This window comes from Corythoichthys intestinalis, chromosome 1 (assembly GCF_030265065.1).
Source record: "Corythoichthys intestinalis isolate RoL2023-P3 chromosome 1, ASM3026506v1, whole genome shotgun sequence".
In the NCBI taxonomy this organism is placed as follows: domain Eukaryota; kingdom Metazoa; phylum Chordata; class Actinopteri; order Syngnathiformes; family Syngnathidae; genus Corythoichthys; species Corythoichthys intestinalis.
Genome location: NC_080395.1, coordinates 64,200,604 through 64,220,313, shown reverse-complemented (window position 1 = coordinate 64,220,313; position 19,710 = coordinate 64,200,604). Strand labels below are relative to the sequence as shown.

General features: G+C 38.8%; 1 protein-coding gene across 1 annotated transcript; it reads left to right on the top strand.

Annotated features, from left to right (window-relative positions):
- On the top strand, window positions 1-18,236 carry tmem276b (transmembrane protein 276b). The gene is made up of 4 exons (XM_057854238.1): window positions 1-714; window positions 2,120-2,233; window positions 7,756-7,893; window positions 14,522-18,236. The coding sequence occupies exons 1-4, from the start codon at window positions 327-329 to the stop codon at window positions 14,767-14,769; spliced, it is 888 nt and encodes a 295-aa protein (XP_057710221.1). The 5' UTR covers window positions 1-326; the 3' UTR covers window positions 14,770-18,236.
- The last annotated feature ends 1,474 nt before the right edge of the window (window positions 18,237-19,710 follow it).

Genomic DNA, 19,710 nt, shown 5'->3' with positions numbered 1-19,710 from the left:
GTATATTATTTCCAAGAGCGCTCGACATCTCTTGGCAGCCTGGAGGACAGATTGCGGTACTACATCTAGTGGCCCAGTCTCCTCCTCACAGCGCTGGTCGCCATCCATCCGCTCCTCCTGTACCACAACAGATGGTGACAACAACATTGCATCAAGCGGGGAGCACAACAACAGACCGCAGCATCCTGTGTCCGTACAACACGGGCCGTTCGTCAGCATGCTCGTAGGGCAGGACCGCGTGAGGCTGTGACTTCACGCGGCAGCAGAGGCACCATCACCAGCAGCAGCGGAGGAAGCATCTCGCCTGTCTCCGTCGAGTGGGGAAGATGGCCGCTATGAAAATACTAACCAGCGGAGGGCTCTTCCTGGCGTTCTGCGCGTTGGGGCTGCTCGCTATGGCGATTTGCACCGACTACTGGTACGAGACGGACGCGAGAAGGCACCGGGAGAGGTGTAAAAACTACGCAAACAAGCGCAACGACCCGGGCTACATCTACATCTCCAACCACAACCTCCCCCTCCAGATGCCTCCTAAGAGGAGAGGAGGCGGCCCGGAGGCTGCTCCACTCATTAGGGGCAAGCGACACTTTGTGGCCGCAGCCTCCGCGATGGAGTCCCACTGCAGTCGGCAGTTCAACTCAACGGTGTCCGGCCTTTGGAGGAAATGTCACCGAGAGGGATTCGACCTTGAAACCGAGGACCTTATTTACAAAGGTAAATATGAGCAGCGAGCATCTTGGGAGAAGCAGGCCGCGATGCACGGCTTTGAGCGCACGCCTTTAGCTTGATAATGTTCACAAACATGGCATAGCGTGGCCCTTGCAGGCGCTCACTAAAATAGCATTTTCACCTTTACTGGACGTTCCATCAAGAGCATCCATTGTTCATTTCTCTGCCCAAAATGTTCCTCATCATCTTTTTTGGAGCCCTGCTAAAACAATAACCACTTTGCAACTTTGCATAATAGAAAGGTGCACTGTGAGAAAGTCGATTGCATTTTATTTTATCTTTTGTTTTAGGCCCATAGTAAAGGAACAATAAAAACATTGAATGTCAATCCAAAAGTCTTATAGATCACATGTAAATTTATTATCTTAATGACAAAAAAACAAAACATTTTTTTTTTTTTCAGTTTTATAGCTGGAACATCAATGCTAAATGAATCATTCTCCAATTGACTGTTAATGAGTCATGTCAATAAAACATATGGAAACCATTTTACTAAGAAATACTGAACTTGAACTTGCATGAGCTCATATCCAAGAGCTACTTTCAGCAGTAGCCAATGTTTTGATTCACATGGCAACATAAACATACTGTAAATGAAAGCCAGCCCTTTGCCAGTGTATATGCCAATATCTATCATTGACCAAGACATTAGCAAAGCTAATTTGTGAACTAGCAGGGTGCATACGGAAGCTTTATTTTTATTATCTTGTGCTAAAGTGTATCTAGTTTGGGAAATCTGAGAGCACTTACACATTGTATTCATTATTTTACTTAAATTCCTGAATCGGACAGCGATGCAAATGTGGAATTAGGACAAAATGTATGATTCATAAATTGTGATTCAATGGGACACGTGTTTTTTTTATGATACTTTCCCCTAGGGCAATGATATTCGCATACTAAATCAGCACAAGATTACGAATAATTTGAAGAAGTAGTGTGGTCACAGAGTTGCATTTGAACAGTTATAAAACTAAAGATGCCTTTAGTCGTGAAATTATGCCCTGCGATTTATTAATCCACAGCATAAAAAATCCTGGAACAAGGAATGACTTGATATGAAAAATCTTTGCATGGAGTTGTACAGACCAATGGAAAATGTAAACAAATACAGAGCGACCTCAATTTTGGATGCTTGGGATTACGTGCACATATCATAATTTTATTGCCTCTTATGTCAAAAAATATAGTTTCCTCCCAAATGTGATATGCGGATTCACACATTTGTAGATTTTTGTGGAGAACCTACACCCTGTTGTCTGGGTCTACTCTGTTGACTTTCCATGAAAATAACGTAAACATATCTTAGCAGTGTTGCAATTAATGTATGCACGTTTTATTCATATGAATTCAGAATATATTTCATGTTGCTCTTTTTCTCTTTCAACAGGAATAATTCAAAGATGTACTCCTGTAACTTATCACTATACTTCATCCATTCTTCCACGAAATTTACCTGTCAACATCACCAAGACCATACGACAGGATGAATGGCATGCACTTCGTGAGTAATAATGTGTTGTATTTTGATGAAGAGTGGATGGATTGACACTTAGTAATATTTTCTACTTTTTCTCCATTCAGCATTCTGCTCATTCCTCCTTGAATTTAAGCATACATCACAGTCACATAAGATCCCTTATTAGTTTCTCAAAATTGAAGTGCCTGTGACACAAAAAAAGTGTTTATTTCATATTACACGCGGTATTTAATGCTTCTGAATGTAATGGACAGCTGGGATGTGAGTGGAAGCGAGCGATATATTTATTCAATTTAATGAATCGCCATGAAAATTAGTGACTTCCGGCCAGAGTCTGGATTGAGAAAGAAGGCAAATGTGACGTCAGTAGACTAATCTTCACAATACAGCCATTACTATAGTATGCAGAAGGACTGCGGATTCAGCAGATTTTGCGGATTAATTACAGTATTTTATTTTTTGCGTCATGCCAGCCCAAAGGGCTGCAGGCTTTTGTTGCTACACCAGGGAGAGTGGTGTGAGGCTTTTTGGATTTCCAAAAGATCCTGTTCACCAAGAAAAATGGGCAAAACAAGTCCTACAATCTAGAGACCATTGGACTGATGACGAAGTGATTAAGCTACGTGTTTTATGTTATGTCAAATTCTGGGATCATGGTAAACTTTTTAATAAGGAGGTGGCTTACATTTTGTGGGTGACAATGCTGTCCAACCACCGAGAAGACCACTCGGCCGATGACCAGCAGCTTGTCGCACACAATGGTCGCCGGCTGATATACGTAGGCATGCCCGCTTATAGAGCGTTATCCTCAGCTTAGGCCCGGGGCGTCTCATGCTCTCTACTCTGGTTCTCCATTGTGTCGAGACTTCTACCCCCCTCGGTCTTCTTCACATGGCCACCTAGACAGCGCTATACGCGGCTTGGGCTCAGGCAGCCACGTGCTCCGACGTCGGCCAGTTTGTCCACTGAGAATGCGCCATTTTCGGCGTTCATTCACCTCTGCCGCAGCAGGACGACAAGCCATGAACTTGCTCACCGCCGGGGGCTGGCCGATCGTTGAAGACGATGATGTGTGACATGAGTCGGGGTAGTTTTGTGTGATTTTTCTTATTCGAAATTCAAGGACAAGACTTGAAAGAGACGCTTGGTTCGGGTTAGCATGTCGCCTAACTTTCACGCGTCCTGTTTTTTTTTTACGCTCTTTCCTCCATCTCCGAAGCCAGGGCAGGGAAATCACAAAAGCAGGACGAACTCCGGTGGCATAAAATACCGTTAGGGAGTTTTAAGAAGTCGGCAGTTTTGACCATTATGCAGTAATTTAGCCCTGTTGTTCTGAATAAATGCATTTTTAATATTTCATATTTCATTTAGCACAAGACTGTTATTTGTCATAACCATACCATTTATTTAGCAATTGAAGGAAAATCATTCGATAAAAAGAATATCCTGTAAAATTATACGAGTGGAGAATTAAAAACAATGATGACATTTTGCTGCTGTCTGTTGCATTTTCCACGTTCTGAATCCTCCTCCTCCATTGAGCTGAATTCCAAATCAGCTGAAATCATTACTCTGCCAACGTCATCACTCAGATGGCGGCGCCAGAGAGCTATAATGACAGGAGTAGCTGAACGGCAGATTGAAAGACTCATTTCTCATCATCAGCGCTTTACCAAATTGTTGTTCATAGTCAGATCGTTTCAAAATATGATTTTAATTCACATAATTATGCTATTTAAGATGCTTTTTATTGTGTCACAGGCACTTTAAGGGGTTTAATGTACTTATTATTGTTGTCAGTTGTATTCCTAATCAAAGGAAAAAACTAAATAAGATATTCTGTCCACGCATGTTTCTTTAAAAAATAAATAAATAAATAAAATAAAATAAAATAATGGCCCTCATGCTGTTGTTTGTGCAAGTTTCATTGCAGGGAGAACACGCAAACTCCACACAGGAAAGCTGTATATGTAGATGTAGCCTGGTATTGAACCCTTGATCTCAAAACTGGTGGTAGCCAGTCATTTACCATGCCTCCCTTTATCAAGCAATTCCAGATATATTTGACTTGATGGAATAGTTGTCTCACTAGTAATGTTTTTATGTTTTTTCCACTGCAGCCTTCCACTATGTTCACTGTGTCATTTCAGCACATACAAGGAACATTGGCATAATAGAAGGACATCTGCTTTATATATGTTTAACAAATGGCAAATAGTCTCACATAGTGTTGTAGTTGTTGTGCAGCACAGTAGTTTAGGGGTTACAGTATGTTTATTGGTCAACTTGGTCAATGGTGGTAGAAAAGCACCTTAGCCATTCTACTAGTGCAATAATTGTCCTACTAGTTAGGGTAAAGAGCACACTAGGTCATGGAACTCAGCTACATATCAACGGCACTGAATGAAAAGCTCTCTTGAGTTTTCATATCCGTTGTTCTAACAAGACACATTTTGGACATTATTCTACTGTATGTTATATGACAATGATATTTGACATTTTGATGATCACTTTGACTGGCGCTAATGAATAAAGGAAATAGACTTGACATTTGCTAGAACGTCATGATTAGAATGTAGTGCTCAATGTGTGGGGTTTCTACAGTTTCTCTGGCTTCCTCCCACGTTCCAAAAACAAGCATATTTGGTTTTTGACTAGCCATAAGTGTGAATGTGAGTGTTAATGGTTCTGTTTGCATGTGCCCTGCAATCGGACGGTACCCACTCCATTCAGCTGGGATGTGGGCCAGCTCACCTGTTAACCCAAAAAGCACAAGATGTATTGAATATGGCTGGATGCACAGTACAAAATAACAGTATGAAAGATCCATGCAGTTTCATAATTTATTCAGGCATGAAAATGGATCAGGGGTTAAAAAGGTGAGAAGGGTGTGGAGGAAATATGTTCCGGTACACTGTACAACTAGGGCTGTCCCAAACGACTAATTTTCTCCCGATTATGATTAGTCGACTAATCTAATAATTCTCCCGCCCTTTTTTTTTTTTTTTTACTAATTTAGCAATGAAATTTTGATTATGCTTATTAATTCACAAAAGCATTTTGGAATACTTAAATTCTTTATTAAAGTGCAAATGAACACGTACATAACAACAATAAATCACAAATAAACAATGAGGTCAAATGCTGATGGCATTAACTAGTGCAAAAGAATGGAAGGTAAACAAATTCAAAACACTTACTTTGCCTTTCCAACATGATTTAAAACAATTCTTTAAAAAATATCTAGCATTAATATTATAGTATACTACTATATATAATAGTAGTATAATAATTATTCATTGCCAATCAGATTTTTCATAAAGAGCAGAGGTTGCGCTAGACTTTTTCGTTGTCTGTCATTTTGACTGACAGGGTCATAAAAATCCGGTCATAATCTATTTTTACCCGTCACTTAAATTTTTAAAATGACTATACCTTGATGCAGTCACTATATGTATATAAACAATAATACAATAATACTTTATAATATAAAGTAACTAACATTAGTGCAGTCATGGATTACAGTAAGCAGGCCAGTACTGTGTTTCCATATATATTTTTATTATATTATGTATATACAGGATATATATATATATCCCCCCCCCCCCAAGTGGGACCTTCCATGATCCTAATACATTTAATAATAATAAAATATTATATATATATATATATATATATATATATATATATATATATATATATATATATATATATATATATATATATATATGGTTTTTTAATTTATTATTATTATTAAATAAAAATGCACGTTGATACGACGCACATAAAGGCAACTTCCAATTTTTTTTTTAAATCGTTAGAAAGTTGTATGGACTTACAATCCACTAGCTTGTTGTTTCCTGTCGTCTTCCGAAATACACCTGGGTGACGGCGCATCAAGTGTTCGTTCATAGCCGACGTGCTACCGTGGTCTGCGAGCTCAGCTTAGCAAAAAGAGTACACACAGTGGTGGCACCCTCCATATTTTCCTTGAAATAATTTCAGGCTCTGGCTAGTCTGGTCCGCTTTTTTGGCTTTATGCCGCTTTCACCGTGTTACCAATTCTGCCCTTCTTGGTAATTGGCGGCGTTTTCAACTGCTCGCCGCCGCAGTGAGGAGTGAACCGGCGATTCACTTGATTCGATGTCATCCTTCACTGCATCAGTCCCTCTTTTTTCACCTCTTTTATCAACACCATCGTCGTTTTGGGGCTTTTTGAAGAAACTTCGGACACTCAGTTGCCTTGACATTTTTCCGAGTAAGGCCAACGATGTCATGCATCAACAGAGACAATAGCTAATTAATAAATATGCTCACTCGCCACCCTGTGGTCTGGGGTGTGAATTGCAACCTGTCAAAATGACAGATGGACTTCAGTTTTTTCCATCACCGTTGTAAAAAACCGGTCAACGACGGAAAATATTCGGTTAACGCGACCCCTGATAAAGAGTGTCATTTTAAAGCTGTTCTTAGTGTAGAATCTGAATTCTGAAGTATTGGGGATTAACTCTAGAAATTGTTAATTACATGGCGAACATGACGTGCTTTTATTTTGAAATGTGCAACGGAAGTACGTTCGCTAAACCGCTAACTGTACGCTTAACACTTAGCAAAAAAAGCTCTTTTTGTCATTGCATGTGGTGTCAGTAATCTTTTTTTTTTTCACTTTTTTCGTTTGCAAATGCTGTTAACCAGCAATTTTTCATTTTTGAAGTGTCACCTTTTAACCGCAAGTTTGCGTTTTGGAGAAGACTGCCAATGTTTTATAGCAGGCTGAAGTAAGTTGTCTTTTTTACCCATTAGCCTCAATGTAGCTATGCTAACGTTTACAGTGTTTAAAATAGATGTGTTTCCTTATTTTGTATGTCTGAACTTTAATTGTACGGCGTGTTGATGACCAATAAACATCTGTGAAAGGAACTGTTGTCTCCTATGCCATCAGCACGCATGCACAAATGTATGTATGCATATGCGCGGCGATAAAACGCAGCCCTGAAAATTACCGCCCTCATTTTTATTTACGGTGCGATAAATGGACTCATTGCATATCACGACAGGCTTAGCAACTTCAATAAAACATGTCGTTAGTTAGTTAAATGGACTTACAATATGGTAGCTTGTAACTGTCTCCTATCGTCTTCCAAAATTACAACTGGGTGACGGTGTTTAGGTGTTCATTCATGGCCGACGTTCAGCCCAGCTTGGCATTGAAGAGACAGGAAACAACAGTGTACCCTCCTTTGTTTCGTTGAAATAAGTCATCGTTTTGGCCACTTTGGTGCGCTTATTTGGCTTTGTGCTGCTTTCCCCGGTTACATACCAAGTGTCCGACATTAAAAAAAGTCTCCCGACAGTAAATTAAAAATGTTTCACCTCGGATCTACACAATTCGCATAGGTCGCCCTTTTTGACTTCAAAATGGCGAATTTCGCAGAAAGGTGAGAGATTTTCATGCCTGAGTATTACCTCTGCCTTAAAAAAAACATAATGCGGATATAATTTTTATTTAACCTGAATTACGATTGTTACGTTGTCCTCTCTTGCAGATCTCAGAAGAATGACGGCTGGTTTTGTTGGTATGGCAGTCTCCATAATTCTTTTTGGATGGATAATTGGAGTGCTGGGATGCTGCCAACAACATGACCTCATGCAATATGTAGCTGGGCTACTCTTTCTCATGGGAGGTACTGTGTGGAAACATTTGCCCACATTTCCACAAACATCGACTAGCCATAACTTCATGGCCATTTACTCAATAGAATAACATACGATACAAGCTTTGTTTCAAACAAGCCGATTTTAAAAGGATAAGAGTGCATAATACATTATATCATTAGAATATACCGTAGTAATAACGTTCATTTTATGGTCAATGATTTCCGAAAATATAACTCATGCATTATACACAACAATATACATGAACATAATGTGGAGTAAATATTTCAAGTCGTTGTTTATTGTGACTTTGATGGTTAGGACATACAGATAATGAAAGCCAAATATTTTGTATCTCAGAAAATTTGAATGTCACATATGATGAATAAAAAAAATAATAATTCAGATTTAGGCATAAAAGTCAGACCCCCTAAGAATTATGTGTATTTCTATGCAGACCAATTTAGAGTGTGGTCGTCTTTTGCACAAAGTCAGCTAGGGTGTGCTCCAGCACCCTGCGACCCTGGCAAGGATATGTGTCGTTGAAAATGGATTCGATTGATGGCGTTCCTATGCACTCAAAACTTGGTTGGGCTTCCTTTTGTATGAATTACTGCCCCATTGCGCCATGGCATTGGGATGATGATTAGGTGATCAATCCGTGACATTGCATAGGTGTAATGGAAGCACACGTTGCACTGATAGTTTCCTTAAGGTAATCTGTATTGTTGGGTCTGGTGTCTTTCATCCTCTTCTTGACAGCTCCCAATAGATTTTAAATGGGGTTCAGGACTTGGGAATTTGCTGGTCAATCAAGCACAGTAACACCATGGTCATTATCCTAGCTTTAGTTACTATTGGCAATATGGTAGGTCCTGCTAGAGAACTAAATCAGTATCTCTATGAAGCTTGTCACCAGAGGAAGCTTAAATTGCTCTAGTTTCCTGCTCGATGGCTGCAGTGAATGTAGACTTCAGAAAACGCAGTGGACCAAAACCAGCAGATAACATGTTACCACAAAATATCACTGACTGTGCTTCACAGTGGACGTCAGGCAACATGGGTTCTGTGTCTCTCAGTTCATTCCGCGAACACTAAGACCTTGATTTCCCAACCAAATGCAAAATTTACCTTTATTTCATAACAACACTTTAGACCATCCTCCTGCAGTCCAGTTTTTTTTTCTCTTTTACTCCAGGTAAGTTACTTCTGATATTGACTCTGGTTAGGGAGTGACGTACACTGTCTAAATGTAGGCCAGTGCGCCAAGCAAAGTTATGTTTTAGATCAGGTTTTGGTAATTTTATGACAGGCGCAAGCACTTTGGAAAAGGGCAGGGATACCCTGGTAATCAGCATGAGTACCTCTGACTACTTCATACCAATTATCACGCCTCCTCACATGTCGGAACATTGGCAGATTTGTCCATGCCAGCGAAACACACTGAAGTCCTCCGAACAGGCCGTACTAGTGCCTAGGGCTGCAGCTAGCAATTTTTTAAGTAATTGATTAATCCAATGAGTAGTTAGTTTGAATAATCAAGTAATCGCAGTATGAACATTCAATACATTGCAGAAAACATTTTAGGAGATGTAAAAGCAATTTTATGCTTGCAATAATTCATAAAAATTAATTTAAAAAAATTAATAATTTATTTTGGCTTGTAAGATTGCACTTTCAAAAGAGCATTAAATGCGAATACCAAATAGAGTACTTACAGTAATTATAGTACTTTGTTCAAACGATGTAGAATTTGATTGAATCGATGTAGAACTTTCATTTTACAAGAGCAATAAATACATTTAAAACTAAATTAAAATACCTGAGCTTAGAGAACAATTGGCTAACTTGCGTAGCAAAAGTCCGCAAGCTTAAATGCTATAAAAGTTTTTCATTTATTTATTTATTTTTTTACCAAGCTCTTAACAAATTGTTCAAACACATATTCCTGCAAAAAACTGTTAAATACACTCTGAAACAAAAAATGAATACATAAAATCACATATTAGCTCAAACAAACACTTACCTTATGTTGGTCCTAACAGGGAGCAGCTGGATTCAGGCTTGCTAGATGAGTTATGAGTTATGTCATATTCACTGTTGTGGCTAGAGGGCAGTGTATCCACCCAAATCACTAAAACTAAATGCAAACACTTTCAAAGCAAAGCATTACAACACCACTCTAATTAAATAAATCCTCAACGCAGCAAAATTTGATTCAAAGCCTTTTTCTAATCGAATTATTCAAGTTAATCAATTAATCGTTGCAGCACTGCACTGCAGTACTGGCGCCCCACCCCACCTGCAACAACAGGTGCGCCACAAATATTCATACACTCACACAGAAACAGCATAGTATTATTTCTTTGAAATTTATTGTATAAAAACAGTAAAGACTGTTTCAAGCTAGCGCCAGCCTAGTGTGAAGGGCTTAGCAGCAATCGATTCATTGTGTATGTGTGAGGAGACTTTTTGGCGATAGTGAGCGGTGGCGGTCGTTTTGGTACACACGCACACAACACTTTAAAATCCAACTTGAATTTTCAATACTGTACATTCAGTCTTTACTCCTCCACCATAGCATAAGGTTGTTGTCGAAAAGACGTGTGCACAACAAGGCATTCATATTTGTATTATGCTGTAAATACTTGTCTCAGAGATTTTTTTTCTCGAGTTATTTTAATGTGAGCATTAGAATTTAATTTGAGTTGAAATTTTTAATAATACATACTCCTTGTCCAATTCAAGAGCTAATGCAAATTACATACTGTAGATCGCGCTTGGGAAATTCAATGTTTTGTGCATATAACCGCAACCATTTGCTCCAAGTCACATGCCCTCTCCTTTATTCCAATTCTATCCAGCAGGGTAAGCGAATGTAGAATTCAATGTTGTGTCCTGTCATACATTGAACAGTGGGTAGCTAATGTGTGATTAGTAGGCGGCACAATCTGATATACTCACATTTGATCAGAGGTGGGTCGTAACCAGTGTTGTTAATCTTGCTTTAAAAAGTAATTAGTTACAGTTACAAGTTACTTCTCCCAAAAAATTATTGAGTTAGTAACTCAGTTACCTCATTGTAAGAGTAATTAGTTACTCAGGAAATTAACTGACGTTACTTTTCATGCTCTACACGTTATTACATGTTACATTGTATAACATCTTTCACATCAACATTCTATAACATGTTTCAGATCAAATATGTTTATATTAACTGACTGAATTGCAGTGATTTTTTTCATTCCCTCCAAAAAAACCATAGGTCACACTTTTTATTGTTTTTTTTTTTTTTAATTTCACCTCTATAAGAGTGTAATGGTATACAAACTTTAACTTTGAAATGCTGTGAGAAAAAAGCATTTTCGTTTTTCCTGTTGTACTGAACCCGTGTCTCATCGTCACACACCTAATATACAGTGCCTTGCAAAAGTATTCGGCCCCCTTGAATCTTGCAACCTTTCGCCACATTTCAGGCTTCAAACATAAAGATATGAAATTTAATTTTTTTGTCAAGAATCAACAACAAGTGGGACACAATCGTAAAGTGAAACAACATTTATTGGATAATTTAAACTTTTTTAACAAATAAAAAACTGAAAAGTGGGGCGTGCAATATTATTCGGCCCCTTTACTTTCAGTGCAGCAAACTCACTCCAGAAGTTCAGTGAGGATCTCTGAATGATCCAATGTTGTCCTAAATGACCGATGATAATAAATAGAATCCACGTGTGTGTAATCAAGTCTCCGTATAAATGCACCTGCTCTGTGATAGTCTCAGGGTTCTGTTTAAAGTGCAGAGAGCATTATGAAAACCAAGGAACACACCAGGCAGGTCCGAGATATTGTTGTGGAGAAGTTTAAAGCCGGATTTGGATACAAAAAGATTTCCCAAGCTTTAAACATCTCAAGGAGCACTGTGCAAGCCATCATATTGAAATGGAAGGAGCATCAGACCACTGCAAATCTACCAAGACCCGGCTATCCTTCCAAACTTTCTTCTCAAACAAGGAGAAAACTGATCAGAGATGCAGCCAAGAGGCCCATGATCACTCTGGATGAACTGCAGAGATCTACAGCTGAGGTGGGAGAGTCTGTCCATAGGACAACAATCAGTCGTACACTGCACAAATCTGGCCTTTATGGAAGAGTGACAAGAAGAAAGCAATTTCTCAAAGATATCCATAAAAAGTCTCGTTTAAAGTTTGCCACAAGCCACCTGGGAGCCACACCAAACACGTGGAAGAAGGTGCTCTGGTCAGATGAAACCAAAATTGAACTTTTTGGCCACAATGCAAAACGATATGTTTGGCGTAAAAGCAACACAGCTCATCACCCTGAACACACCATTCCCACTGTCAAACATGGTGGTGGCAGCATCATGGTTTGGGCCTGCTTTTCTTCAGCAGGGACAGGGAAGATGGTTAAAATTGACGGGAAGATGGATGCAGCCAAATATAGGAACATTCTGGAAGAAAACCTGTTGGTATCTGCACAAGACCTGAGACTGGGACGGAGATTTATCTTCCAACAGGACAATGATCCAAAACATAAAGCCAAATCTACAATGGAATGGTTAAAAAATAAACGTATCCAGGTGTTAGAATGGCCAAGTCAAAGTCCAGACCTGAATCCAATCGAGAATCTTTGGAAAGAGCTGAAGACTGCTGTTCACAAACACTCTCCATCCAACCTCACTGAGCTCGAGCTGTTTTGCAAGGAAGAATGGGCAAGAATGTCAGTCTCTCGATGTGCAAAACTGATAGAAACATACCCCAAGCGACTTGCAGCTGTAATTGGAGCAAAAGGTGGCGCTACAAAGTATTAACGCAAGGGGGCCGAATAATATTGCACGCCCCACTTTTCAGTTTTGTATTTGTTATAAAAGTTTAAATTATCCAATAAATTTTGTTCCACTTCACGATTGTGTCCCACTTGTTGTTGATTCTTGACAAAAAATTAAAATTTTATATCTTTATGTTTGAAGCCTGAAATGTGGCGAAAGGTTGCAAGGTTCAAGGGGACCGAATACTTTTGCAAGGCACTGTAGGTATATTTTTCAATATGCAGGTAAGGATCGGAATATCCTGCCTTTGCTCTAGTTGTTTTGAGTAAAAAACATCACACAAGGTTCATGGATACGTCATCCAAGAAAAGTTGAGGGCAAGTGACTATATTTGGTATACTTTATTGTAGCATCTACAAGGACAGCGCCAACTTGATGATGATAATGCATACTCAAAAGGAAAACAGTACATAATTTTCAATTACATGTACCCACATGGACGCCACGAACTGTATGCAAAAAAGAGTTGGCCGAGAGTTTAAGATGACATTCGCAACGCCAAATGCTATTGCTAACGGGAACGCGAATACTATGCTAACGCGCCGAGCCACCTAGCATCCCGTTTGCAATGGCGTCACCACCCATTTCCCTCCTCCTCCCTCGCCTCCTCCATCTGACAAAATCAGACAACGAGCAATGAATTCAACTAAATTGTACAAACGCTGCTGACGCGCCCCTTCACGTCCTCAGTGACGGTAATGGCATGCAAAGATGGGAAAAGTAATTAATTTGATTACTCACTACTGAAAAAAATAACACTGTTAGTAATGCCGTTATACTCTAACGCCGTTATTAACAACACTGGTAGTAAAGCGTTACATTTACTCCAATAAATTTACTTGAGTAACTTTTTGAGAAAAATGTACTTCTAAGAGTAGTTTTACCAAGCCATACGTTTTACTTTTAATTGAGTAAATTTGTGAAGAAGAAACACTACTATATTAGATTTTACATCTTTTTTTTTTTTTTTGCCAGAGACGCCAACAGTGGCTCAACCAGTTTCACCAGTGAGACGTAATAATAATCACATGACTCCATTATACCAATCAGACTCAAGCTTGCCGTTCTATGATCACGCCAGCCTGTTCAATCACATAGCGTCTTTAAAGCACTGTAAAAAATTAAGTATTTGACATAGAGCGCCGCTTAGTCTCTTTGCCAGATTTTATTTGGCACCGATTGACCACGGAAAACCGGAGATTTGACTCTTTTAGTTTCGTAACAGGAAATATATTTTCTCCATTAGAGGGCACTCATGCTCGTTGGACGAATAATGCTTAATTTCTGTAGATTTTTTTCAATGGTTTTTTTTGTTGTTGTATTCCTTTGGCTTAATGTGGTTATGTAATAAGTTATAGTACTGTATGATAATAACAGTTCATATAGATCATTTTGCACTGAGAAAAAAAATACAATTTAAAAAAGAAAAAAACATCTTAAGCAGTTACAATGTCACTCATTACTTGAGTTTTCTTTTCACCTAATACTTTTTTATGTGTACTTTTTTTGGATGACTACTTTTACTTTTACTTGAGTAATATTATTTTGAAGTAACGCTACTCTTACTTGAGTAAAATTTTTGGCTACTCCTCTGCATTTGATTAGGTAAAATAGTCCTGAGATTTAACCATGTCTGACAATGGCTATTTTGTCTACATCCGAAAATATTGGCTTTTCTTCACGTTTTTCTCCACTATTACACATCGGAATAATTCTTTCTGCCAGGATGCACATGACGAATTTGTTGTCTTTCTCTTGAAGGAACTTCTATGTACTTACTTAATGAGCGCATGTCTCATCTGCCTCCACAGGAACATGCTGCATCATCTCCTTGTGCACATGTGTGGCTGGTATCAACTTTGAGTTATCCCGCTACCCTCGCAACATGTATGGCCTACCTGAAGACATTAGCCATGGTTATGGTTGGTCCATGTTTTGTGCCTGGGGTGGACTTGGCCTTACTCTGCTGGCTGGGTTCCTCTGTACCTTGGCCCCCTCCCTAAGCACGCCGACCCGCTCGACAACCCACAAGCCGAGGTACGAGAACGGAACCGTGTGACAGTGCTTGTGCGACTAACCTGCAGAGCACACAAACGACTCTCTTCAAAACTCCAATGTACAATCTACAACCATTTTTGTCTCATCACCGTCTCACAGAACCCCCAAGATTTCCATCCATTTCTCTCAGTGTTCATTGTGCCTCAGTTGTGATAGCACACATTCTGGCACAAAGAACAAATTGTTCAAGCACAAGCACTTGAACTCCCCTCCCAGTAAAGGACCTCCAGGGACACCAAGAGTGCAACCTCAAGTCCGAAAGGCGCTTTGGCTCTCGTAGCACAAGGTTTTTTGATGTTCTCTTTTTTGAAATGCTGACTTTATGGCAATCTGAAGGTGACTGTTTTACAATGGTGCTCTTCTAAATCCATTCGCAACACATACTCCTACAGGCATACGCGCACAGATCCATGCAGACAGACACCAGCTTTTCCACACGCACATTTTCTGCTGTTGACTCATGAGAAAAATCATCCAAACAGAGGAAATCACATGAAATGAGTCCAGAACATCTCGTCAGCCTTGCTCTTTTCAGTAGGGTGATGTGTGCTATAAAAGAAGAAAAACAAAAAACTGGCAATGAGTGCCCATTGCTTACTGTTAGTGTAGCATAATGATATCAAACATTAGCCGTAACCATGGTAGATGTCTGCATTCTCTGCTGGATGAAATGATGTTGGCAGCACCATAAAATACACATAACTAAATTTGCATCAAAAAGCAAACCATTTGATCATCTTTGAAAAGAGTTGTGTGTGTACAATTGCATCTCTCTGTAGACTAAGATACATTGTTTATGTAGAGTAGATTTTGAATAAGGTTGTTTATATCTGTTTGTGTTGAAACGGTGATGGCTGACAGGATGGAAGTGCAGGCTCAGCAGGATCGTGTTAAAGATTTGCGCTCGAAGAATGAATCCATTATAGGATTTAGCAACATGACGGCAATTGAGGGTTTTGGGGGGATGAAAAACTAAAACGCGTAACTGCTGAGCTGTGACTTCATGCTGCTGTGCTCTTACAACTCTTGACAGAACCAGTTGTTGGCTGACAGCTAAATAGTAAGGTAATAGGACAAATAAGAGAGCCAAATGCAGAGTGAGATTCAAACGCTGTGTTGTTTAACTCATAATTTGTCATCCTTGTTAAAAATTCTTGTTTTAGGAAGAAAAAAATACTATAATGTTTTAATGCTCCACTTGGGGGGTGTTCTGAACACAGTGGTCAATGTATCCTTTGGCCTTGACTTAGAACCAGAGGAGCTGAAAAAAAAAATGCAGTAAGCAGCAAATATCTTTTTTGTTTGTTTGTTTCCAATTATGCATTACAACTTTCAATGTATTGTTGAATTTGCTGTCACACTTAAACTACACATAATTGAGATGCTTAAATGAAATTTAATCAAGGTGTTTTGATGAAGGCTTTGAACATTTTCAGTTTTAAGATCCAATTCATAAATTCCTTCCAGATGCCCAAATTTAATAAAAATGGAGCTAAATAATGTTGACTTTATAGTGCTTAACAAATGTGTCAGATTGCCACCACCCAGGATTTGCTTTACACATCGTAACTTAAGTAAGAGTTTTTTTGGGGGACAATTTCAAATTATTATTAATCTTTTTATATCATAATTTGAAATGTTCCCTGCGGGGCTGAGAGAAGTCAGAAAAAAACTAAAGTGGAATCTTGGAAAACAATAATATTTTTTTTAGCTTTGAGAAACTCCCATTCTGATTTCATAGCTGCTACATGGTAGTGTTCCACCATTACATATTCATAATAAAAATCATGGCAAATATCAGTGGTGTTCATTTAGGACAGCTGCAGCGAAAACCTGTGTGGTGGCCCATTTGATTGGGATAATTACTGTTGTAAACGTTCATGGAACGGTGCTTTAACATACAGTGCTGGCCAAAAGTATTGGCACCCCTGCAATTCTGTCAGATAATGCTCACTTTCTCCCAGAAAATGATTGCAATTACAAATGCTTTGGCAGTAATATCTTCATTTATTTTGCTTGCAATGAAAAAACACAAAAGAGAGTTAAAAAAAAAAAAAATCATTTTACACAAAACATACAAAAATGGGCCAGAAAAAAAACTATTGGCACCCTTTGAAAAATCATGTGATGCTTCTCTAATTTGTGTAATTAACAGCACCTGTTACTTACCTGTGGCACATAACAAGTGGTGGTAAAAACTAAATCTCACTTGCAGCCAGTCAAAATGGATTAAAGTTGACTCAACCTCTGTCCTGTGTCCTTGTGTGTACCATATTGAGCATGGAGAAAAGAAAGAAGACCAAAGAAGTGTCTAAGGACTTGAGAAGCAAAATTGTGAGGAAGCATAGGCAATCTCAAGGCTACAAGTCCATCTCCAAAGACCTGAATGTTCCTGTGTCTACCATGTGCAGTGTTATCAATAAGTGTAAAGCCCATGGCACTGTGGTTAACCTCCCTAGATGTGGACGTAAAATAAAAATTGACGAGAGATTTCAACGAAAGATTGTGCAAATGGTGGATAAAGAACCTGGACTAACATCCAAACAAGTTAAAGCTGTCCTGCAGTCCGAGGGTACAACAGTTTCAACCCGTACTATCCGTCGGCGTCTAGATGAAAAGGGACTCTATGGTAGGATACAAAGGAAGACCCTACTTCTGACCCACAGACCTAAAAAGCTAGGCTGGAGTTTGCCAAAACTTAGCTGAGAAAGCCAAAAAATGTTTTGGAAGAAAGTTCTCTGGTCAGATGGGACAAAAGTAGAGTTTTTTGGGAAAAGGCATCAGCCTAGAGTCTACAGAGGAAAAAACTAGACCTTCAAAGAAAAGAACACGGTCTCCACAGTCAAACATGGCGAAGGTTCCCTGATGTTTTGGGGTTGCTTTGCTTCCTCTGGCACTAGACTGCTTGACAGTGGGCATGGCATTATGAAGTCTGAAGACTACCAACAAATTTTGCAGCATAATGTAGGGCTCAGTGTAAGAAAGCTGGGTCTCCCTCAGAGGTCATGGGTCTTCCAGAAGGACAATGACCCAAAACACACTTCTAAAAGCATTTGAAAATGGTTTGAGAGAAAGCACGGGAGACTTCTAATGTGGCTAGCAATGAGTCCAGACCTGAATCCCATTGAACACATGTGGACAGATCTGAAAATAGCAGTTTGGAGAAGGCACCTTTGTAATCTCAGAGACCTGGAGCAGAGAAGAATGGTCTAAAATTCCAGCAGAGCATTGTAAGAAACTCATTGATGGATACCGGAAGTGGTTGTTCGCAGTTATTTTGTCTAAAGGTTGTGCTACCAAGTATTAGGCTGAGGGTGCCATTACTTTTGTCTGGCCCATGTTTAGAGTTTTGTGTAAAATGATTGTGATTTAATTTTTTTTTTTCATTCTCTTTTGTTTTTTTTTTTTCGTTGCAAGCAAAAGAAATGAAGACATTACATACCAAAGTATTTGTAATTGCAATCATTTTCTGGGAGAAATTGAGCATTATCTGACAGAAACGCAAGGGTGCCAATACTTTTGGCCAGCACTGTAAGACACATGCAGCTAAGCATTTATTCTGCACTATTCTCGTGTGTAAAAGTAGTTAACTCAAAAAAATGTTGCAATTGTTCAGTAATGGTTCATTTGTAAGTATATGAGTTACAAACTCCATGTCACACACAGAACTGAATAGCAGATTAGAGTTTACTTGAGTAGGGAGGTTTAGTAGCTTAATTTGTTTGGATCAGAAATCCTTTTTATTTTTCTACTGCACACCCAAACTGGATGAAATGGCAGTGTTAATTTGCTAAGTCAATGAAGTTTCTCTTTATTGGAAAAAAAAAAGGTGTTATAATGTGTGTTGACAACTCTGTATGTGATGTTCAGTCCTTTCCACTTAACCAAACCACTACAAGAGGTTAGACATTATCTGAAGCATGATTCAAAAGTGTATCTTCAGTGTCTTGTTGGATCTTTGCACAAAGTCAAAACAGACAGGTTACAAGTATATGTTTGCAAGGTTACATGCATTACATTAGGGCATCAAAAAGGATAAGAGCATGATACACACTATGATGTGTCTTTTACAGTTTGGTTTAAACCGTATTGTGTATTTATGGAAAGTCCATTCAACCTTTCAATGTGAACATATGATAGCAGTCACAAGGGGTTGAGTGTTAGGAATCATCAATCAACAATTATAATTTTCCACTATCTATGAGTCCTCTGACTTACAGAACATCTTAATAATTTTGGTTTTAGGATGGCGACCCAAACATGCCAGTAATATATTTAATTATTTCTGACTAAATAATAATGTGAACTTGTTGACATAATGGAAGCAATATTGCACACATGTATTTTAGTGTATTTTTGTGGTAACAGTCAGTCAAAGCCCCCCTCCCCCCCCCCCCCCCTTTTTTTTTTTTTTTTTTTTTTTTTTAGCTGATTTGATAAAACTTACCATTACCTAGAGATATTTAAGCACAAATTTGTGTCCCTCTTTCTTTGATTGATACATTTAAAATGACAATACAAGGTCTGGACTTTTGACTTGTTATTATCAATGCAGTATATTGAAAACAAAAGCACATGAATAAATCTGCTAAACCTGCTGCTGATTTTAGCACAGTATTATAATCATTTCTATTTAAATACATATCTTATTATTATTCAACTTCCCGTGTTCAGGGGGAAAGCTGCCATCTAAAGTGTATCACAAAAGTGAGTACAATCCTCGCATTTCTGCAGTTATTTAAGTATATCTTTTCATGGGACAACACTGACAAAATGACACTTTAACACAATGAAAAGTAGTCTGTGTGTGGCTTATATGATAGAGTTAATTTATTTTCCCCTCAAAATAACTCAAAATATAGCCATTCATATCCAAAGCCCTGACAACAAAACTGATTACACCCTTTAGAAACTACGTACGTCCCTAAATGTCCAAATTGAG